This window comes from Ctenopharyngodon idella, chromosome 8, assembly GCF_019924925.1.
Source record: "Ctenopharyngodon idella isolate HZGC_01 chromosome 8, HZGC01, whole genome shotgun sequence".
Taxonomy (NCBI): Eukaryota; Metazoa; Chordata; class Actinopteri; order Cypriniformes; family Xenocyprididae; genus Ctenopharyngodon; species Ctenopharyngodon idella.
In genome coordinates, this window is record NC_067227.1 from 26,624,928 (window position 1) to 26,649,916 (window position 24,989).

At 37.1% G+C, this 24,989-nt stretch overlaps 1 protein-coding gene across 1 annotated transcript in view; it reads right to left on the bottom strand.

Moving 5' to 3' along the window:
- Positions 1 to 24,989, bottom strand: part of acbd6 (acyl-CoA binding domain containing 6) — a 38,652-nt gene that overhangs the window by 4,566 nt on the left and 9,097 nt on the right. Inside the window, exons 6-7 of the mRNA XM_051904058.1 lie at positions 20,098 to 20,187; positions 436 to 466 (exon numbers count right to left, since the gene is read on the bottom strand). Of these exons, the coding sequence (XP_051760018.1) occupies positions 436 to 466; positions 20,098 to 20,187 (121 nt within the window). The remainder of the gene's footprint in view (positions 1 to 435; positions 467 to 20,097; positions 20,188 to 24,989) is intronic.

The window sequence follows — 24,989 nt, forward strand, 5'->3', positions numbered from 1 at the left end:
AATGTAACTTCCGTTGCTGCTCACGGTCAGGGACTATTTTTTCCGGCGGAAGGAAGGCTTTTAGTGAAAGTTAACTTCATGAAAGTTGCATTAAAACATATTTTTGGCTTTAATATTTGTATTGTGTGGTAACCGTTTTATAAAAACAATAAGGTACTCGAGGCTAGTGCTGTATCGTCAATAAGTCTAACAACGCCCTTCAGCTGTGACTTATTCACGATACAGCACAGCCTCTCGTACCTTATTGCTTACTTATTAATGTGTTATTGTTGAAAATCCTGTGGATGGATTTGCATGTAATCAGTCGCTGGTATCATTTAATGTATATTTCTGTGAAACATACATAAAACCCAAAACATTCCTTTATCATAGATGGCTTACATTTGAATTTTAAGAATAAAGACTTTGCTCGCCATAGCATAGTTGCGTTCTTACCATAGTGCAGTGCTGTCTGTCCTTCATCATCCTGTGAGAGAAAAAGAAAGAAGTTGAGTTAGAGATATCAAACTCTTGTGAAACTCATCAGACACTTTCTAATCATTATCCATAATGACTATTAGATTCCAAAAAGATCCATAAAACAAACAAACATGTTCAAGTGTAAGCCCTGCCTGTTGAGTTCAACTACCGCCACATGATAGAACCTAAAACAGGTGATTTCGACTTTGAAGGGATTAGGAGAACAGATTAAACATTGATTTCCTGTCAGATAAACAATCAGATCCTAAACCTCCAAAACAGACTTTTGAACAAGTAACCAGGATCAGAGGAGCTTGAGCACTTTGTTTGGGTGGATATATAAATCAGTTTAATATGAACAAGCCTTTGACCCGCGTGCTCAACGAGGCAATGAGGCCATCGTGCTGTATGTGTATAAAGGTCTAGGATGATCTATTCATTGTCCCCTGCTGGGACCGTGTCGGATGCTTTAGCCGCGGGGACTGAGGGCATCACACAACAATAGATGCTTATACAATAGGCCCAATCTGCCTGGTGTGCTGGTGACAAATTGCCACACGGCTTGTGGTATCAGAAGTGCGATGCAGAGAAAGCCATATTTAGGGCAAGGATTAAAGATCCTGCGTGTGTGGATATAAATCCAGTGGAATGCAACACTCAAGGGGTCAGGAAGTTCTGCGGATGACATGTGTCGTCAGGCCAAATTATATTATAATTGCTACTTCAATGTGCCTTCTTCACCCTTATAATGATGATAAACGGCATTATTGTTTTTGCTGGGTGGTTGGTGGAGATCATCAGAACCCAATGAGAACTACAGAGAGAATTTAACGACATGTCGCATGTTTGCCCCTCTGTCACAACATCAGCCTGCATTATACTCCATAGACAATATCATTAGCAAACTTGTACAGAGGATTTACTATACAGGTCATACATATTTTTGGTCATGCATATTGTTTAGGCATCTGACAGTAGACTTTAATGCTATTGAAAATCTAACAATGCAACACTAACAAATGCAAAAACAAACAGTATTTTCCAAGAAAAAAGTCACATGGAAAATAAGTCACATGCGCCAAAGAAACAAGCGCGCAGCCATCTTTTGAATATTGTGTCGAAGAATAATTAGCTAGTGTAGTGGATTTACTTATTGTAGAGTCAATGAAAGCTATCACGAGCATTGAAATGTTTGAAGCAGATGTCGTAACGAATGTCAGTAGAGCGGGAAGATTTTAAAACGAACGGTTCATTCATAAATCCGTAAGACCTTCATGCTGTGGGAATACAAACCGGAAGACAGAACACAACGAGCGCAGCGCTGAAAAGGGGCGGAGGTACATAAGGTCTACATTTTATTATTACATTCAGAAATGATGTAAAATACCGAAACATGAAATGAAACGTATACAAACATTATAAATCGCTACAAATTCATCTCCCTCACTCCACAACAAATCCAAATTTAACGCTAAAACAGAAGTATAAAACAAACATAAATTATAGTAGCATTCATTTTAAACAGCATTTATAATAAACATCATGCCTAAATTAATTTAAAGAGAAAGCATGTGGGAAATGTGCCATACAAATAAACTTGGGCTTCCACACCTCTCTAATTCAGCACAAATCCAAATGTGTGCACTTTGCGCATGTTTGGTGCTTGGCGTAAATTGCATTACAGTCATAGCACATTTCTAAGATTTAATTTTTGGCATTTTTGCCTTTTATTATGATAGGACAGTAAGTAGACAGGAAGAGAATTGGGAGAGAGAGAGGGGGATGGGAACGGGAAAGAGCCAGGACTCGAACTCGGGTCGCCCGAAGCACAACAGCGCTATGTTTGCGCGCTGCCCACGAGGCTATCAGCGCCGACAAATCGCAGCACATTTCAAATCATAAAAAAAGTGACATTCTGAAAAATACGGTATTGTAAAGTTTCTCTGACCACCATTTTAGATGGATTTTTTTTCTACTGAACTTGAAACATGATACTGCAAAACAGGCTATTTTGCTGATTTCTTTTTGAAGCAGACTTCACACTCAGGAGAGTTTATGATTCCTTAAAATGCCATCTAAGTAGGCAGCACTGTAGGTTTTGAAACCGCTATTATCTATTATCCAAAACTGATGCCATCATTCAGAAACTCGTTCTTTTAAACTGTAACCCAGTGAAATTTCTTCTCCAAATTAGAGAGATGGCAAATGGCCCTGTCAGTCAGGTGCTGCTAAAGTCTGATCCCATTGTTCCAAATCCAAAAATCTTCATCACACCAGGGCCAGGGCTCTTAAACGATCCCAGAGTCAGAGTCAGCCATTGTTTACAGAGAGGCAAGAGAGTGACTCCGGGGGCTCTCTGATTGGATTAGCTGGTTAAAATCCCACTAGACGAACAGAATACTGATGCAGTCTCTCTCCTCACCTTCTCTGATACAGATACTTCTCTCTGAACAGGATATGGAGTCCAGGAATACCGGTTATTTACATAATAAAATGTGACAATTTTTGATGCAAGAGAGATAAAGAAAAAACTTTCAAAATGATTTGATATACATGAAAAAACTTGCCCGTGGTAACAACAGTTTTTAACCATTGGTTTTTACCATAGTTACTGCAGTAATTTTTGTGACTGTGGTAAAATGATGGTAACTTAGTCACTACTGATTAAAAAAAAAAAAAAAAAACTTAAAATGATAGAAAGTGCTTTAATGATAAATAAGTCACAGTTACAACTAACTATGGTATTCTGCCAAAACCGTGGTACATCATTGTAAGGGAAACATTGCTTAAAATCAATGGAAATATATTTCTAAATACAGAAACGAGTCAATTAATGACAATATTTATTGTTTTCACCCACACAAAAACAATTGTTAAGAGATCAGAAGTAAAAATAAGCAGAGTTCTCTCTCTTTCTTTCTCGATAGAATAATAGAGTGGTGGATGTTTATGATAATGGTCGACACAGGATATGGAGATGCACATAAATACATATAGCCATAATTAAACAGTGAGGGCTTTATGAAACATAATCTTCTTTCACTAATCTTGTGTGCAGGAAACATCCGCATCGGCCCTGAGCTCTGGTTCACAGCTAGTGTATGGACAAAAAGAGGCAGTGTGTGGACGGGGACAGCAGACAAACAGGTTGGCTATCACATAAACTGCTATGACTCATGGGAAATGGATTGAGACATACACCTGTCAAAGTTAGTCTGTTCACACTTAGTTTATACCACTTTTTTCTGTTTTAAAATAATAGCAAAATCATCTTATATTTTAAGTACACTGTTCAATCCTGGGACGCTTTTTAAAGAGTACAGAAAGAATTCATATGAATTCGTATCACCAAAATAAAATAATACTAAACTAAACTAAACTAAACTAAACTAAAATAATTCTCAGGCTGATTTTGCAATGTTACAAATAAAATAAATTTTTGAATGGAGCATTTGAAGTCCTATATGCAGCTCTGTGTGTGAGTGCATGTGTGTTCATGTATGTATGTGTGAGCGCATGTTTGTATGTATTTATGTGTGTGCGTGAGTAAGGGGGTCAGGGACTAATGTCTCTAGAGCAGACTGATGGAATCAACCATAAATTGGATTGTCCTCCATTTGGTTTTCAAGGGAGAAGCGGAAAAGTCAAGTAAGAAGCCAGCATAGCATTTTTACCAAGCGAACCTGTAATCAGGAAACCACATAGAGAGAAACTACTAGACCTCTAGGTTCCCTTGCATTGCAGAAAACAAAGATATCACTGAGATGCACCAAATTTGTGAGAGAATCCGTATATAAATATATATATTTATATAGAAAACTAATTCACATCTCAATCTAAAGATGACAATGTGAATCATACAAAACTTTCACTAAAGACAGAAAAAAGCAGTGGGGTTCAAAAGACCCAGATAAAAACCTGTGATTGAAAATTTACATTTTTTTACTCTTGTTTTTATGCTGACAATAGCAGCATGTTAAATTCATTGTACTTTTGTACTTGGCAAATACACCACCGTTGAAAAGTTTGGGGATTTGGAAGAAATTAATACTTCTATTCAACAAGGACCCATTAAATTGATCAAAAGTGACAGTAAAGACATTTATAATGTTATAAAATTTTTCCAATTCAAATAAATGCTGTTCTTTTGAACTTTCTATCACTATTTACACAAAAAATATTAAGAACAACCTTTTTCACTAAAAAGAAATTTGATTTGATTTCTGAAGGATCATGTTACTCTGAAGACTGGCGTAATGGTGCTGAATGGTAACTTTTTAAAAAATATTTTTTTACATTATTAAATATATTTAAAATTGAAATAATATTTTACAATATGACTGTTCTGATTAAATAAATGCAGCTTTGTTGAGCAGAAGAGACTTCTGTACAAGCTTATAAAGTCTAAACTCTTCTAGTCATCACAGACAGGCATCAGTTCACACTTCAAAGTGCACCAGAACACTTCTATGTATTTCAATCCATTCAGGGAGCATCGTCCAATCAGATTAGCCCAAAACGGAACACCTCAAAACAGCCCTCTGATGACAACACAGAGCGGAAAGACACAGGAAGGTAGACACATAAAAGAGATTAATGGAAAAATGACAGTGTATCAGGGTAAAGAAGTAGAGTGATAGAAATAGTGAAGATGAGGTGAAATGTAATAGTAAAACGGATTAGACTATGTCTCTGTGGCGTCTGTGATAGAGACTGTCCACTAGTACCATCTGTGTAGGCTTCAACAGGAGCTGGCATACATACGCTGCCCACCAGGTCACTAAAAGCTTTCATGTTTTCATACCAGCACAACCCGGCAGCTCCCCGTGGCATATGGTAGGTGTGCTGGGAGCCACCATCACAGCTTTATCTAGTACGACTAAATCTCTCCCAGGAACACCCTTTCTCTCTTTATCTCTCTCTCTCGCCCGCTTTTTTTCCCCCTGTGCTGTCCCGGACAGAAACATTAAACAAATGGGGAAAATGCACATGCAATTATGATTTATGATCACTGTACGCAGGGAGCGCAGGGGTTTTTAATGACCCTGGTAGTAGGCAGGAGGAGGAGAGAGGGACAGACAGAGGAGTGAATCGATATAACCACACGGCATTCATATGCAGATACGCATATGATGAGCAGGTGCCATTAATCAGAGCATGCAGAAAATGCAGCAGTATGCATGATCATAACACCTACAGCCTTACACAGATAGAATACAAGATATATGAATATCTGGTTCCTTCTTCTTTACAATATAGGAGTTCTTGTTCTTGTACATATATTAAACTGAAGATGTTTAACTTATACAGAGGAAACAGTTATGCATGATGTAAACATCTATGGGTCATTGCTGTTATGCAGGATCTTTTGTATGATGTTTAAAAATGAATTAGCATTTAAAGAGGTATTTCTATAAAAGGGTATAATCAATTTTGAGAAATATGCTCTGGTCAAGTTCAGGTATTTTGTCACTTTATTTATTTAAAGCATTCATAATTTTCAACATTGATAATACTAAGAAATGTTTCTTGAGCAGCAAATCAGCATATTAGAATGATTTCTGAAGAATCATGTGACTGAAGACTGGAGTAAAGATGCTGAAAATGCAGCTTTGCCATCACAGGAATAAATTACATTTTTCCATCCATCCATCCGGAAAGTTTTTAAGTGAGAAACACAAACTATGATGTAAAAATGATGTAATTTCCTGGAGGAGGATGTAATTAAGGACCTAAATGAAAACAATATTCTCAAAATGAACGTGGTTTTGTTTGGAACATTTCAATTAGAGAACAGACAACATTAAGAAACACCTGGAATATTTCTTAGTAAATTGCTGGTATAAGCTGGTGCCTAACACTTGGGGAAAAGTCAAAAATCTCTCAAAAGTACCAAAAATATAAAACACACCTATATTCACTTTATACTGTGATTAGGGTTGCAAAGGAGCTGAAATTTTCCGGTAAATTTCTGGAAACTTTCCATGGGAAGTTAAGTTGTGGAATTTTGGAAACATTCCAAGTTAGAAATTTAACAGTAATTTATGGGAATAATTGATCCCTCAATCCCTTGATATCTCAAGCTTCTCAAGCCTCTGGTTTCTGCATTTTTCCTCTCAATCCTCAATAGCCCTGCAGTAAGTAGTATGCTGTGTACATGTGATTGAGGAATGGCCAGGGTAGAAATTCATCTGAACTAGAAATTCAGAAATGTAAAGGTGGTCTCAGTAGAATTTCAAAAACACTGTTTGGAAGGTAGTCGGGCCAACACCAACAACAAACGTCTAACCAATCAGCATTAGGAGGCATATAACGGTCGAGGAGACAGAACGAGCAAGAGGGAGATTTGAAAATAAGAAGAAAAAAAACTGCAGAACGAGAGATGGGACACAATACAAAATAGCTCAAAAGAATATCACTGGAATGAAGGTTTATGACTGGGCAAGCACTTTAGGACCGCGTTTATATTAGAAAAGCTTTCCAGCGCTGGAGAGTGCTAAGCGGGAAGGCCTGAAAACAGATGCGGAGGCTGCTTTGATTCCGCTTATCATTTAAGTAACACTGGGTTTTGATTGTCTGGAGCTGCAGTGCTGTTTGTGACTAACAACGAACACTTTGTATTTACTGTACGTGTACTTTACGTGTTTTTATCTTTACTTTATCATGTTTTGTGCTTCCTTGTCGTTCGTTCATCAACTGCGCTTTATTTTTCGTGAACCATTTTGTTGCGCGTCAGCTGTGATAAACAGACATCCACTCTCTCATTGCATGTGTAACAGTGGCCAGATAGTGAGAGTTTTGCAGTTAAAACACTGCACACTGACGACTGCTAGAGAATGAGGTGTTTAGCGTCATTGTTAGTGCACTCGCCTCGCATGCCAACAGCGATCTGGATGGGGTTCGAGACAGACAGGGTGGTTAGGATTGGAGGGTGAGTTTTGGAGGCGGAGCAATGAAGAGAGGGGTGGGTTTGTTTGGGTTGATTTCAAATATCAACAATGTCCAACAGCGTTGTTCAAAATATACTGATCCCACCTTTAACCAAGATTATGCTACAAGGTGGGTTTTTTTCAACTACATTTAATTCCTTGTTATAGGCTAACCTGCAATTTTGCAAATTTCCAGTTTATGCCCATTAATGGCACAATATATAAGATTTTTGGATTAAAATATCAAAAAATCACTAGAACAGTGTTATATATTTTATTTAGTTATGTACTTACATTATCCCAAATGTTACCAAGAATGTTTAAATCAAGAGAAATAAGCCATTTTAACCAGAACATGTACTGTGTCCGTGCATCGCCTATCAATGACATCATACCCGCGTTACCCTCGGTTTCTGGTTTTATTTTGTAGAAAACATGGTAACACCAAAGACGCTTTAATGTGTTTTATTAGACAGGTGAGCAACAGTTTGGATACATTCATCGAAAGAAAACATCATGTTATATAGCTCAACACAGTAAGTCTTATTGTTTAAATATCATTTTCTTGATTTACAGTGAGTACCATGTTTTACCATGACTAATATCAATCTAGCTTACTGCAGTGTGCATTAAGTGTCTCATAGTAGCCGCTGAGCGAACGCAGAGTAGCACTCTAACAACTTTCAACACACAAATGTATCTAATATGATAAAACAGCGCTGCTTTACCCCACATAGGCTTGTCCGGAAGAAGCGGAAGCAGCGACTGTGGCATAATAACAGTTTCGCTGCTCTCGAGACGTGTGTTGCGCTCGTCTCTCATTAGCAATCGCTCCATCGGCCTCGTTTCTGCTCGCACAGCACTCGGTCCTACTCTGCTTAATACTACAGTAACGGTAATAATCTCATCCATGAACATGATTTCTGCCCAATTCTCCCAATTCTTTTCCACAGGCTGTAGACGTGAAGACAACATCTCCCATGATTCCGCAAAATCAAGGCATCATCAAGCTATGCCTTTGTTTTGAATAAGCGACCTCTAGCAGCGAAAATTTACATAGTGTGCCTTTAATTCCTGTTGAATCCCATATATTCCCATTAATCCCCATTGAAAGTTTCCAACCCTAACTGTGATTAAAGAAAACTAATTAAAAACTAAAACTTTAAAAAATTACGAGTTTAATAATAATAAACCCAATATATTGAGACACATATGAAGAAGACAAATAGGAATGACCCATATAAGTGTGTGCACAAGGGTACTTTCTCGTTGGGAAAGCTGTGTTAAAAGGATCAGGCGGGTGGACCGCTCCTAATTGAATCTATTTCACCTCTGTGTGCAGCGTGTTAACCTTGCAAGCCAGTCTGTGTGTGTGAGGGTTAGCCTGTCAGTGCATATCACTCAATCCCAAACTGTCCTTGACAAACCCTCTGTAAAGATCAGGTCAGGCTGTTTCCCTCACAGTACCATCTCAAAACACTCAAGCGCATCTTCACAAACAGGAGTTCAGTGGAAGGCGTCCATCACACCAACAACAATTATATATATATAATACTATATTATAAAGCAGTTATGACTCAGAAATCTGTAAAAATGTTTTTGAGTCACCGTAAAAGTCGCTGTCACACCTGTGACTGCACATCAATTAAAATCTGTATTAATGCAGTGAGTCTTCATACGAACTATCACTTACAGTTTGAATAAAACATTATTTGATGGATGCAGTTATTGTAATGTAATTATTTAATGAAAATTGGTTAATTTTATCATACTACTGTTGCTGCCATTGAATAAAAGCAATAAATCACTCAAGTTACAGTGATTTTACCACAGGCTCTCATGACTTGGGCCTAATACTTCACTAAATCCTTATTTCTGTGAATAAAAATGCACCTTAATTGAGAATATAAGCACAATAACATTATTTGCATGCAGTTTTCTAGCCTAACTGACTTAAATCAAGGGACAGAGAGAAACAAGGAGAGATATAGAAAGACACATTGTTTCCAAAGAAACACTTAAGGAGGACGGGGCTGTTTAAGTTGGCTGTAATATTCAGAGGGAGATTGATTAGCAGCAGCACGACTGATTGATTTTTTTTCTTTTACAGTCAATCCTCCAGGCAGAGCAGCGTTCACCTTTCTTCTCTCTAATGCACAACGCCGTACGTATGTTAATCAGCTGCATAACCAGCACTCACGCCTTCCTACAACCACATTAAATCATTGTCTGGGTTTTGTTTTTGTTCTTTCTGAATTAGTGACTCTCTTTTCCCATTGACAGTCCTTGGGTAAACACAGAGCATTTAAGAAGAAGCGCAAATGAAAACAAAACACATTCGTGGAATTCAGTCCCGCCCCCCTCTCGTCTGTGTCTGCGTCTCCGTGTCCACCCCAGGGGACGTCTTAGGATCCATTAAGCAATTTCACATGGGCCAAGAGTGGCAGAGAATTACCATGGGCAAGTCCAGGATCATCAGAGCAGTTCAAAAAGAAATACATAAAATAAATAAATGCATAAACCGCTCTAATATGAAAATCAATGTTGCAGGCGCAGCTAAATCGCTGTGGGGGGAAAACTAATAAACCACAGGGCAAGTTCTGCCCCTGCTGGGAAATATGCTCAATCTCTCTCTCTCTCCCTCTTTCTCAGCACACAGCTGTGGACAGCTTTAATGTCCTTCACAATTTATGTGGATGGTTTGAAAACAGGAAGAAAACTGTTGAGTGTACGTATTGTGGCAAGGCGGCAGGAAGAGAGAGAAACAGATGGTTCTAGAGTGGCTTTTCATCAGAGGAGTTTAGCTGCCTGCGGCTGGAATGAAACACTTCGATGAGAATGAATTGAGCCCGCTGATAGCGTCGTTTATTTTCACGTGCTTTCTGCATTTTAGCACACAATTCACTAAAGGAATTATGCAAATCAACCAGTGCCGCAAAAATATGTGCGGAATGGCGCAATTTAAAGGGATAGTTCACCCAAAAATGAAAATTCTGTCATCATTTACTCACCCTCAAGTAGTTCCAAACCTGTATGAGATTCTTTGTTCTGCTGAACACAAAGGAAGATATTTGGAAGAATGTCAGTAACCAAATAGATCTCGCCCCCCCATTTACTAGCATAGTAGTCAATGGGGGGTGAGATCTGTTTGGTTACTAATATTCTTCCAAATATATTCCTTTGTGTTCAGCAGAACACAGAATCTCATACAGGTTTGGAACTATTTGAGGGTGAGTATCTTGCTATTCGATCTGGTGTACTTTACTGGGACTTTACAGTGTTTTTTTCTAAACATATTTACATTTGTGAATTTTCCAGATGCTTTTATTTGCTTTTATCCAAAGGGACTTAGGCCCTGTCTCAAATGGCACCCTAAACACTTGCGGTCTTCCTACGAGTCTGCATTTTCGCAACGTAATGGCACTTTGACAGGTGAGTCTGCTGCGGATTTCGCTTCAGTGCGGGTTCAGCAAAAGTGCGCATCAAGAACGTATATCGACCAGAATGGGGGCACTCATAAGCACCATTTTGAAACCTATGGTCTCATTAGTCTCAGCCTCAGACGTCACACCTACGGACAGTTGGATGAACGTCTGATGCATATGGCACACAAAATTGGAAACACTTCAGGAGTTTCGAAATCGTCATCTGATTGGTTGAATTCTACAGGTTTCTACATGCCATTGTGTGTAAAGTTCGTGGCATATACTCTTTAAAATACGTCCAAGAGTTTTACACACCGGTCTGTTATTGTAGGGACATCAGCGTAACATTTTCATGATGCTGAACAAAACGAACTGTGATTTGTTGCTTTACATGTCAGTCAGACGGCTTCTGGGTGGTCATTGGCCAATGAGAGCTGCTATGGAGTCCAGACCTTCTGCCATCAGTCTGAAGGTCTGGCTACACGAAACTACGGTCTAAAGCCCGGAACACACCAAGCCGACACCGACGAAATAGTGGCGACGAAAGCAGACTGTGGGGTTGGCTCACGTTGACAGCGTCTGGATCCAAAGTTGCCCTGACACACCAAACAGACGCTCGACACCCGACGGCCAAGTAGCACGTCTGTTCTGCGCCTGCGTAAGAAGTAATGTCTTTCCGTACCAGCAGGTGGCAGTAGCTGGACAGCCAATCGGAATGATCAGATGGCCCAACTGACCGACGAGCTCCAGCGCCGATTCAACATGTCGAATCGGCCGAAAAAAAGCCGACGAGGACCAACTTCAGCCGACGGTGCTGAACACACTGAGAAAACTTAGTCAGCCGACGAACAAAAACTGCCCGACAGCCGACCGTCGGCTTGGTGTGTTCCGGGCTTTATGGACTTCATGATCATGGGCGGCCATTGCAAGTCCACAAAACCATATAAAGTGTGCCATTTGGGACTAGGCCTTACATTGCATTCAAAGTATACATTTGATCAGTTTATGTATTCTCTTGGTATCAAACCCATGACCTTGGTGTTGCTAATACCTTGCTCGACTTTTTTTTGCAACAGGAAGTGCATTCAGTTACACTGTAATATATTCCTGGACTGGTTAATGTACTTCTCCATGCTTTAATAATCATAATTTGATAATTAATGCCTCTCCAAAACATCATTTAAATAAAATTGCACTATTCCCTTCATATTATTAGTAAACAATGTTAATTTTGACAGGCAAATAGTGCCCTCTTTTGCAAATAAGACATTCCATAATAAGCCTTATTTGCATATAAAGGCAACATGTTTATGCTAAAAAAGTATGACAATTATGTAATTTAAATACACAGTCTGTATCTGTTTAAACTACTATTGAAAGTGAAAAATTACATGTGAAGGCCAAGTATGGTAACCCATACTCGGAATTGGTCCTCTGCATTTAACCCATCCAAGTTAGTGCACACACATTAGGAGTAGTTAGTAGTGAGAACACACACACACACACACACAGTGCAAACTGTGGACACACACACCCGGCAGCCATTTTGGTGTGGTGCCCGGGGAGCGATTGGGGGTTAGGTGTCTTGTTCAAGGGCACCTCAGTCGTTTCCTGCCAGTATTGAGAATTGAACCTGCAACCTTCGGGTTACCAGTCTGACCACTAGGCCACGACTGCCCCAAAACAACTGCATGCTAAAACTGATAAAATGCATACATTGAATTCAATGCAAGTCGTGGATAAAAGCATGTGCCAAACATAAAAGTTCATAATTAGGCTGAACTAATTTGCAAATCACTTGGCCGTAAGAGAGAATGCTGAGAGTCAAACTAGAACCAACATTCGATGAAATCTATTTCACCTACTTGAAAAACAGTGATAAACTGATTATTTTTCACTTCAAAATAAACAGCAAAAAGCAGAGCAGGGACTTCTTGGAACATTCTTAAACAATGACTCACACAAATTGCTTTTTTTGCTTTCGCTAAAATGAATTGGACTTCACAACACTTGCCAAACCAGCAATCAAAACTAGAGAAACCAAAATCACTGACTGCCCTGCACTGCTACTCTGAGTTTCAAATGTTACCCTACAATGATTACAATTTGTATAGCAAAGCCAGCCTCAGATCAGAAGCAAAACTCCAGTGAATGAGCTGTAAATGTGTGACTCTCAGGTGTTTCACCCCCATCCAACTAAACCATCCCACCATTGAGCCCCATTCTCATGCAGCTGGTGATTGGACGCCTTTCCTCGCCAATCTTATGACAGATTGCCTTTGGTATTTGTTATGATGTGGAGGATGGAACCATTTGTTATAGTGGACCTGTGGCAGCAGCAGAAGGACCTGAATGTGTAAGAATGTTCTCAACAGGGAATTTTAAACAATTGCTGGGATAAAGAAAGTTGAGAATGAGAACTCAAACACTTTTTTTCAAACCTACTTAAATGTGTAGGACTTCCAACATCTGCATCATTTTAAAATAAAATTATGCAACAGGTGACCTTATGTAAAACCAAATCAAACCCTTAAAACTGCTATCAGGAACCGAAATAACAAACAAACAAACAAACAAAAATCTCTCCTTTTCCACAACACCAAAAAATTACCTGTAAATAAACAGCATTCTTTCTCTGTCCCAAACGATTCTTCACCATGAACTACTAGTAGCCCAGGCAGATATTTATCACTATTGATCTACCTGGTCCTCGCCAGGGCCTTTTGTTCTCTCGGCTCCAGGCTCTGACCTCAATTAAGTTATGAATTTCAATCTGATGGACTGAGAGCGTGTGGCCAGCGCAGCCGTGCAGGAAGGGGAGTGGATTAATTAGACACAGCGGCTCTGGGATTCACCCTCCACTGCTGGCGGCTCATGTTGTTTTCATAAGAATACACACAAAGAAAGGAGGAGAAAGATAGAGGAAAAACAGAGAATTACTAATACAAAAAATAAAGAAGGAGAAAAACAGAGTAGCTCAAGCTAAATTTGAAAAAAGGCCACAAAACTGAGTGGCAAATGAGTGAAAATACAAACTGACTACGATAACAGCAATAATATAAAATGATGACATAATTGTTGCCTGTCACATTTTGAATGCTTAGGTTAAATACATTCTATTAAAAGGATTAGAAATTTACTCACCCCCATGTCATCCAAGATGTTTGTCTTTCTTTCTCGAAAAGAAACAAAGGTTTTTGAGGAAAACATTCCAGGATTTTCCTCCATATAGTGGAGTTGAACAGTTACCAACAAGTTCAAGGTCCAAATTGCAGTTTCAATGCAGCTTCAAAGGGCTCTACATAATCCCAGCTGAGGAATAAGGGTCTTATCTAGTGAAACGATCGGTCATTTTCTAAAAAAAATATATATATATATATATATATATATATATATATTTTTTTTTTAAACCACAAATGCTCATCTTGCACTGCTCTGCTATGTGCCACGCATTACGCAATCATGTTTGAAAGGTCACGCATGATGAAGGCGGAAGTACCGAGCAAGTGTTTACAAAGCAATCATGCAAAGACTAAGTCAAACGGCCTTTACAAAAAAAGGTAAAACAATGATGTCGGACAATTTTGAAGTTGGAGGAGAAAATGAGGAGTTTTTCGCCCTACCGCGGTACTTCCGCCTACGTCATGCGTGACCTTTCTGGCGGAGCGCAGAGCAGTGCAAGACGAGCATTTATGGTTAAAAAGTATATACATTTTTGTTTTGTTTTTTAGAAAATGACTGATCGTTTCACTAGATAAGACACTTATTCCTCGGCTGGGATCGTGTAGAGCCCATTGAAGCTGTAGTTTGGACCTTCAACCCGTTGAACCCTGTTGAAATCCACTATATGGAGAAAAATCCTGGAACGTTTTCCTCAAAAACCTTAATTTCTTTTCAACTGAAAAAAGAAAGACATAAACATCTTGGATGACATGGGGGTGAGTAAATTATTAGGAAATTTGAATTCTGAAGTGAACTAATTCTTTAATGTAAGTCAATAGACGATTGTCAATCTACAATCTCAAATTTCTTAAAAAGTATAAAGTTTACTATAACAAAAATGGATAGCATACTAAAAGTGCCATTTTACAGAGTTATATGTCAAAGGCTGAAATGATCTGCAAAACAATAATTGAAACAAGCCTTATGTTAAGCGATTCAAACTAAATTAAATGTATAATTTTCATACTGGGGCTGAATATTTTATTTTATACTTAACCTGAATCTTCAGAGAATATCACTATAATGCTGCCTTTCAAGCAATGCATAAATATACAGTACTCAAAATGATTATCATGTTTTATATTTTCCTAGAAGGTTCACCAAAAGTGTTATGGCTTGCCTGCTTCATTGTTTGAGAGAAGCGCTCATTAATCAGGCCTTTGAGACTCAAAACATGCTTTGTGGTGCTAAGCTCATTAAGTTCCATGTGTCATGCTCTAATTTCTGATCATGCCACTGAAACGGTTTGTTAGATTGTTTAACATGCAAATAACTTCAAAAGCCCCCCAAAGAATGTATAAAGAATAAAGAATGTATAAGAACAGAACTGTGTGTTTGTATACATCCATTTTTAGCCTGAAGATACAGCTAGGTGCATGATTGCAATAATGAGTTAAGCTTGACCAGCACCTAGAATCAAATCTCTAATAAATGGTGTTTGTGTTCTGTTTGACATTAACAGAAAACTGGATCCTTCATCAGTGCCAGGCTTAACGGCGTGAAGATGTCTATACTGGAAACATCAAAGCTGCATGTCACCTCTGAATGTGCACTTACACGGACCAATCAGCTGTGAGCACTAACTTTTATTGCTTTAAAAAAATGCAACTTTTCATAGATTATTTTAGAATAGCAAAATATATATATATATATTTTTTTTTAATCTTGTACCCTTGCAACATATACTACCATTTAAATTTTGGGGTCAGTAAAAGTTTTTGGTTACGCTTCATTTCGATGGTCCATTTTAGACATTCTATAACTATAAGTAACTTTGCAACTACATGTCAACTAACTCCCATTAGAATATTAGTAGACTCTAGTATACTAAAAGTTACTACAGTCTGTACAATGTAATCAAAATAAAGTGTAAGCAGATATTAAGCAGACAGTTTACCAATACTCTACTGAAAGTTAGTTGATATGTGGTTGCAAAGTTAATTATAGTTAGTAGAATGTCTAAAGTGAACCATCAAAATATAGTGTTTCCAAGTTTTTTGTAAGAAATAAATTTTATTAAGCAAGAGCACAATAAATTGATCAAAAGTTACATAAATGCTGTTCTTTTGAACTTTCTATTCATCAAAGAATCCTGAAAGAAAAAAAATGTATCACAGTTTCCACAAAAAAACTGTTTTCAACTGTGATAATAAGTGATGTTTCTTGAGCAGAAAATCAGCATATTACAATGATTTCTGAAAGATTTTTGCCGTAACAGGAATAAATTACATTTCACTGTACATTTTTACTATATTTTTGATCAAATTAATGCAGCCTTGGTGAGCATGAGACTTCTTTTTATAAAATTAAAAATCGAATGGTACTGTATATGGTTAAAAATAACAGATTAAATAAATTAGGACAGAGAGACAAAAAAAAAAAAAAAATCATGCAAAAATATCCACACATATGTATATAAAAATAGGCATGCTGTGGCCTTGTGTGCTTTCACAGCTTTGATTATAATTGGAATACTTTTTGATGCCACTCATATGTGGGTTTCATAGTTGACTGTGTTCTACTTCCTCTGTAGTGCAATTGAAAACAACAGATGCATGAACTCCTGGACAGACTTTACCGGTACATATCCGACTGAACCACACATGAACTACATTCAATGAGCGGGAAAAACGAGTCCCCCCAAACTCTCCCATGTGTCCCAGTTCTGTTCAATTATGCAGAGAGAACTAAATATATGTTGTTGCTGTGATGTTGTCCAGGTGGCTGCTGACAGGTGGCATATGAGCTAATCTGAGAGAACAAGAGGACTTTTTGCTCCTATTGTGGTTCACTTGATCCAGGATTACACCAAAACACCACAATATTCAACTACTACCAAACTACCACTGCGTCCATCAGTTGATTAATTTCAATACAATTTTCATTCAATACATAATAGCATTTTTTCCCTCCCCCCTTTTTAATCAACAAATTAAAAATATAAACCACTTTTATCTTTATTTAACACTAAGCTGAAATCGGATCACAGGACAGATGCGTGAACACCGACCTCACTGTTTTTACAGTTCATGGTTCACCCATGACAGCATTCACTGATGGCCTACTGTAATATTTTTCATAGATAATGTGTTAACTTTAGTCTTAGATTTTATTTAATCAAAGTCACTTGGTATACACGAGGCAAAGTACCTGGAAAAAAATTATAAATAAGAAAATACGTCTAAACTGAGCTATTTGTGGTTTCGTCGTGTGCTTTTCAAACACGGTCATGGCTCATACTTGAACCTAATGAGTGGCTACTAAGTTTTATATTGCTATCAAATCACACTTCCTGAAAGTATTAACATAGGATAATAATTTTGGCAGGAGCAGTAGCATGATTTAACACGGCCATATTTTCTCTCATGCCACCTGAACACTACTTAATAAATCTGCCCTCAATAATTCTCCTGCTGTCATCCAGCAATATTCACCTTCTGCTGGTCAGTGCAGTAACCCAGCACAGAACTTTTAAGGACATCTGTAGATTCTACATGGCTGTTTCATGTAAGGGGACCACCTATGATCCAAATATATTTATCACCAGCTCTGTATAGCATATATAATTATATAAAGTTGTGGTGTGCATAATAACACAGAGTATGGTAACTGATTAATCAATTAAAAAAAAGTTATTATGTGTTATTATGCACATAACAACTTTATATGATTATTTACGCTATACAGAGCCGGTGATAAAATGTCTATTCCATATAATATGACGTTATGTTCTCTATTGTAGCTCTAGTGGGGATTTCACATTAGTGTACCTGTTAAAATACAACAATAGAAGAGCATTGATTGTCATCTAGGCCAAGCATTTGCTCTCTGCTCACACAATAAAGGTCCACCGCCACCAAAAAAAAAAGAGAGTCATTTGCAAATGCTCTGATTATATGGGTTGTATAATGCAAACAATTTGGCTGATTACTTCCAATTGATTCTTCTTAGCGAGAATCAGATCAAGCCAGTGACCGCATAACTGTACTTCACCGTATTAATTTCCCAATGCAGTATTCAGCCAGCTTAAGACAAAGCCAAATCTGCCATTATGACCTGTAGTTTTTTTTTTTTTTTTTTTTAAATACAGCTACCTGCTTACAGTGTGTTGCTTAACGCCCATTGAAATACACTGATACGATATCCCTAAATGATTAAAGTACAGTCGCTGCTAAGCTCAGGGATGGAGGATGGCAGTAGGACTTCCCAGTTCACTGTTCTCTCAGATTAGTGAGGATGAGGGTCTATCAGCTCTGGGATCGAAAAGTAAAATATATACTTCTATACAAAGTCCACAGTATTCAGCTCATAAATCAATTCATTTACCTCAAAACAAGCATACTGACTGCCAAGAAACAACCAATAATAACAGTAGTAACTCAAGAAGTAAAGCTAGCATTAACACAACTACTGTATGCGCACTTGTGTGTAGGGATACACTAGTGATGCACCGATATTAAAATTCTGGCTGATAAGCATATAATTATTTTCATGTTGATGATATACAGCCGATAAATGGACAATTAAAATTGTATACTGTTGGAGCTGATAGCATTGTGGGCAGCGCTCCAACATTTTGAGTCGGGCGACCCGAGTTCAAGTCTCGCCTCATGGACCTTTCCCGATCCCATCCCCCTCTTTCTACCACTTCACTTCCTGTCATTTCTCTGTACTGTCCTATCTCAATAAAGCAAAATAACTAAAATACACTAATTGTTATACTTTATTTTAAGGTGACATAGTTACGTTGTACTACTCAAATAAGTACTGAGCAATATTAATTAACTACTTGTACTTACTATAGAGTTATGGTTAGGGTTTGGTTTAGGGTTAGTTACTTGTAATTATACATACTTTACTGTTATTACTATAGTAAGTACATGTAGTAACATGTAACTACATCACCTAAAATAAAGTGTTACCATACTAATTGGTCTATAAAAAAAACGACATTTTTAAATGCTTACATTTTTTTTTTTTTCCATTTTTCATTTTAAATCCTACAAGTGAAGTTAGGTATACTACAACATTATAATGTACATTATGAAAAATGTATATTAATTTTGAGATTTGCTAAAGATTACATTTAACAGTGTTATTAGTGTTTTTAAAGTTTAACAGTAAAACTTTACAATAAGGTTTCATTAGTTAACATGAACTAAGAATTAATACTTCTACAGCATTTATTAATCTTTGTTAATGTTAATTTCAACATTTCCAAGTACATTATTAAAATCAAAAGTTGTATTTGTTAACATGAACAAACAATGAACAACTGGATTTTTATTAACTAACATTAACAAAGATTAATGTGTGTTTGTTTGTTTGTTTATTAAGTTTTTAACACCCTGTTAGCATTATTTACATGACAAACACAAGGTCAAAATTACAATCCATAAAATTTAAATTATTATATAAAACATTTCAACTTGACATATGATAGAAAATCTAAAATACATTCAGGTGATACATTTTGAAATATTTCATGTAAACATGTTTCTGAATAAAAGCGTTTTCCAGCAGTATCATAAAAATTACAGTCAAACAAAATAAGTTTAACAGTCTAACAAAGATGAATAAATATTGTAACAAATGTATTGCTCATGGTTCATGTTAGTTAATATATTGACTAATGTTAACAAATGAGATAAAAATAAAAATATAGGAAATGAGCAGGCACAATTAATAACAAAAAAAAAAAAAAAAAAAAAAAAAACTTATATCGCATCCCTAATATACACAATATATTTGTCATCATATTGGTTCCAGTATTGATCAATATTAGGACTTTCACATGATTAAAAATGTTAAAGAAATGAATTGCATGAAATTAATTAATCAAATTAATTCAATGAATCTCAAAAGTCAATATATTGTTTGTTTTATTCCATATCATTGAACATAAACCCACTTGTCTACAGTTCACAGCAATCCATTGTGCAATTGTGTTTGTTGATGGACAAAATACTTACTGGCCGTCATGTGGGTTATCAGCTATAACATGAAAATGATCTAGTCATCGTTATCAGCCAGAATGTCTTTATGTGTGTTTACAGACTTACCTGGCTATTGATATCAGCGTTATTCTGCAAGAGTAGAGACACCAGGTCTTTGTGGCCCCTGTCACACGCCCAGTGCAGTAGAGCTCGTCCCTGAAACACAAAAATCATTTATTATGATAAAAGAGAAAAAAAAAAATCTCATGGTGGATGTAAATGCTAAATCTCTGTGAAAACACTTTAAATTTTTTGGTTAGGCTTTGCTTCAGACAATGCACAATATGTCTTTTAGTGCATCTATGAAGTTCGATCCCATAATTCAATCCCTTACTCTGATTTAGATACAATTATTTAATAAACTCTCTTTCTGGCTTTGATACGGAGCATAAAAATGAGCACAAGCCAAGAGGCGTGTAGAATATTCAATAACAGCCCGTATTTGCAAAGGACCTCTGCAACCCGAAACCATAGACATGTCTACAGACCACACAACCCTATGGGTCGACTCCTTTAGATGGATGAATCCCTCTTCACCCCTAACACATTCATTTATTCCCTTTTGTTATGCGGACCTCTATAAAGTTAACTTCACAATAGATTTCTCTCCTCCAGAAAAAATAAATTATGCACAACAATTTATAACTCAGAGCCTTTAGACCCAACTATTTAACGACGTGCTGACAGGATGAGTTCTTCTCTGGCCACCGTGCAAGCGAGAGAGAAGGGCATTGTGGGAGGGAAAGATCCTGGGCGCTCCAGAAACAAATTGCAGTGGGACGGGAGACTCTTTAGCAGTGATTGATGTGGTTCTGGGGACAAAAAGAGAGCAGACCCTTGATCACCAGCGCCGCCCCCCAGGCCTGAAGCCGCTTGTGCCTATCAAGGCTGCAGAGTTCATTTTTCAGTGAAGGCCAATTAGATAAAGCCAACTCCTTAAGTCGTATTCCATGGCTGAAATTATATTGATCTCCACTGCTGCATGTTAAAATTGATATTTATGAGGGAGTCTGAAGCCTTACACCACAAGGATTTCTTTCTTTTTTTGGAGAGGAGGGTGTCCCCTGGACTGTTTGTCAAATTTTCATCAGAGATATAGCCAAACATTTTTCTTTTCTCCTACTCTCCTCCCAAGACAAACAATTCTCTGGATCCACAGCGCTTGACTAACAAAAGTAGCATGGTACTATTATCATGGTACCACGATAATACCACAGCTTCTAGACATGGTAATATTTGAAGCACCATGTATATGAATATGGTAATCATTCAGTACCATAGTATGTATCAGAGTACCATCATATTTTACCATCTGATAAATTACTGGTAACACTGCAATACTTTGTTTTAAGAGATTGGAAAACTTCACATAATGTCTGATTTACCTTTATTGAAAGTTACCAACCATGTCTTTGTCAAACACGTAATTACAAGAGACAAAAACAACCAAAATTGTAGTGGTTTCAACAGCTAAAAGATGTTACTGCTACATATTTTACCATTTCATATCTAATTTTGTTATGATGTGCTTTCTTTGGAATCCTGTTTCTGACTCATAAAAAAAATAAAAAGTTAATTAGTGAGAGAAAGTTTAAATTAAGAAAAGTCATATTTTTACATAGCTGCAATGGCAAAACAAAAAGTCATATTGTGAGTTATAAAGACATGATTATAATAAAAACTAGAAGCTAAAGTTCATAAACAAACTTTGATGTTCGCTTGAGAAAGCCAAAAAGTCATATTTTGAGTTATCCTGAAAAAAAAAGAAAAAAAGAAAGAAATTCCATAACAATAAGTACTACTGTTTTCAACATTTATAATAATGAGAAATGGTTCTTGAGAAGCAAATCAGCAAACTGATTTCTGAAGGATCATGTGACTGAAGACTGGAGTAATGATGCTGAAAATTCAGCTTTGCCATCACAGGAATAAATTACATTTTAAAATATATTCAAAAAGCAGTTCATTTAAATTGTAATAATATTTCACAGTATTACCATTTTTACTGGATTTTTGATTGAATAAATGCAGCCTTGGTGTGCATAAGATACTTCTTTCCAAAAAAAGAGTATATATGTATTCATGAATTTAATTAATTAATGCAGCGATTAAGTGTTTTGCTATACATAAAGACACACAGATCAAATTTTGCCATTATAAAAATTGTTATTGAAACAATTTCCTAGTACATTAATCACTCAGTAATTAAGAATTTCTGACAAGATGTGAATAGAGAAAGTGCTAAAATCATCCTTGCAGTGACAGTCTCAGCAAACATAGCTAACATGCGTAAAAACCAACATCATCTTCCTCAATTTCCATCCAACTAAGCGGAAGAGCTCTAAAAACAGTAAAGATCTAGAAATCCCACTGATTACACCTTCCTGTCCCGTGTGAGAGCTCTGGATTAAGTGTGACAGGCATGGACTCTACTGCGGGGTGGTGCATTGAACAAGGCTCAGTGCAGATGAATAGGAAACCTCTTGCTTTACAATGTCCTTGCCAGAGAGGGTGGAGAGCTGCCGGCTCAATTGCCTGTAATTGATGGGGCTGCTCCAGCACAAACAGAGAGAGAAAAGGAAAGCAAGAAATTCTTGGGACATTTGCACAAATGAGTCCAGCCCTCTTTTGTTCAGACGGAGGGGCTCGTGCCTGTTGGAGGCGTGTGTAGACACACAGGGTCATTTAAGACATCACCATTACAATAAGAAAGAAAAAACATGAAACACCACGCAAGTCATAACAAAGCAGCAGAAAAAACTAGGAATGCATGATATATTGGTATCGGCCGATATATGTTCATTTTTAATGTTATCATTATCGGCCTAATAAGAAAATTTGGCCGATATATTAAAGCGATAAATAATGTTCATTTTTTAACATTATTTATATATATATATATATATGTTCATGTTTAATGTTATCATTATCGGTATCGGCCAATATATGTTCATTTATAATGTTATCATTATCGGCCCAATAAGAAAATTTGGCCGATATATTAAAGCTGATAAATAATGGATTATTTCCTTCAGTTAAGATACTTCAGATGCACACTCTTTGCCATGATGGTTTTGAATTGCTTGAAACATGATTGGAGTCACTTCAAAAAGGAAAATACAGTTAAGTGCAACATATACAGCGCAAGTTTGTCATATAGGCTACATAAAATTATAATGATAACATTATAATTGTGTGCTTGGAACATGACTTTTAATGGTGAAACCTTTGTCTTTGTAACCAGACTCTCAAAAATGATATAAAAATTTGGATTTAAATTTAATCGGCCAATATATCGGTTATTGGATTTCAAATATAAAGAATAATCGGTTATCGGCCAAAAGTTTCATATCGGTGCATCCCTAGAAAAAACATTTAAATTCACACTGATGATTAGGAAAAGCTCTTTGCGATGTTTATAGTTTCAGATATAAATGCATGTGTTAGAATTAGAACGTGTAAGAATTTTAATACCATTGTTTCATTACTTATTAGAACAATGACGTGTGAAAAAAATTAATACATTTACCACATTGAAAATAAACAAATCTAATCTTTTCTACAAATGAGTTTAAGATAGTCAATGTAGTTGTATAATATAATATAATATAATATAATATTTACTAAATAAAATAAAATTAACATTTGGACCCCACCGTACATATCCAAATACATTATTTTCTATCTAAGCCTACATTTATAATAACATTGTTATTATTATAATTATAAGTGAAGGCCCACAAATATCTAAACAATACAAAAAACTTTTATGCAAAGCAGTTTTTCAGATTATAGAGTCATGTGGAACTACAGCATAATCAATCAATGCGTTTCTCAGATTGAAAAAACACACGGACAAACTGAAAAATTCACGTCCACCTTCAGTGTGCGCATTCATGGCTGTGCAGTCCATTCTATAATTTCTCCAGCAGTGAAATGTAAACCGTGTGGTACTCCCCCAGGTCCCAGCACCCCTTTGCTCACCATCCACAATCATCCCACCTGAATAACTCCAAGTTTCCCAGTTTGTTCTGATCTATTGTCATCATCACTGAGATTATTTCCCCACTGCCCTGGACTCAGTTGCACGTGCACATTAAGGGTAATGTATTTGACCCCTGCAGAGACGGGTCGACCTGTAGGAGGTCAAATGGCAGCCATGAAGCTCATCTCAGCCCAAATTAAACCACTGGCAACAGCCTCCGCTGAAAACATCAAATGGCATTATGTTCAGAGCAGAGTGTGTACCGCGTACATCACATCTTAATGCTGCAGTGAGTTCGAGCCATGCTGTGTGTGTTTAGGGCTTCAGGTCTTGTTCCTCACAGGTGTGACCTTGAGCATGTGACGCAGTATTGGTGGAAGACCACAGAAAAATCAAGCCTATCACCTAGAAAATCATTTCTGTACACACAGTTTCCAATTATAATAATATATATTTAAAGTTATTTATTGCATTAGAAAAAGAAATGGATCGAGAAGGGAAGCCAGATTCAAACACACCTACACACTACAGCTTAATGTGTTTAACTGCTACGCCACAGATCCAACAAAAAAGCGTATTGATTATAATAAATATTACAATTTACTTACAATATTCCACCAGTGTTTTCTTCTCTAATTCACATCCCCATGTAAATCAGTGTGGTTTGGCCTGAAAGTCTAACACACCATATTTAAATTCACTAGTGCCCTCTATAGGTTAATCTGTTGAACTGCACTAGCGAGACGAACAATGGTGGATTGACAAAGGCTGCCATCTGGCCGACCTGATGGTGAGCCAACTGGTTCCCCACTTTCAGAATTGGAGTGCTGAAAGAAATGAAACGGGCCAGTTGGCCATGGTGATATATGAATAAAAATGGGATGAGAGGATGGATGGTGCATCCAGTGACCTTTGGAGTTTTAGCCGTGTGGGAAACGTAAAGGACTGATCTCTTTACACGGATAGAGAGAGA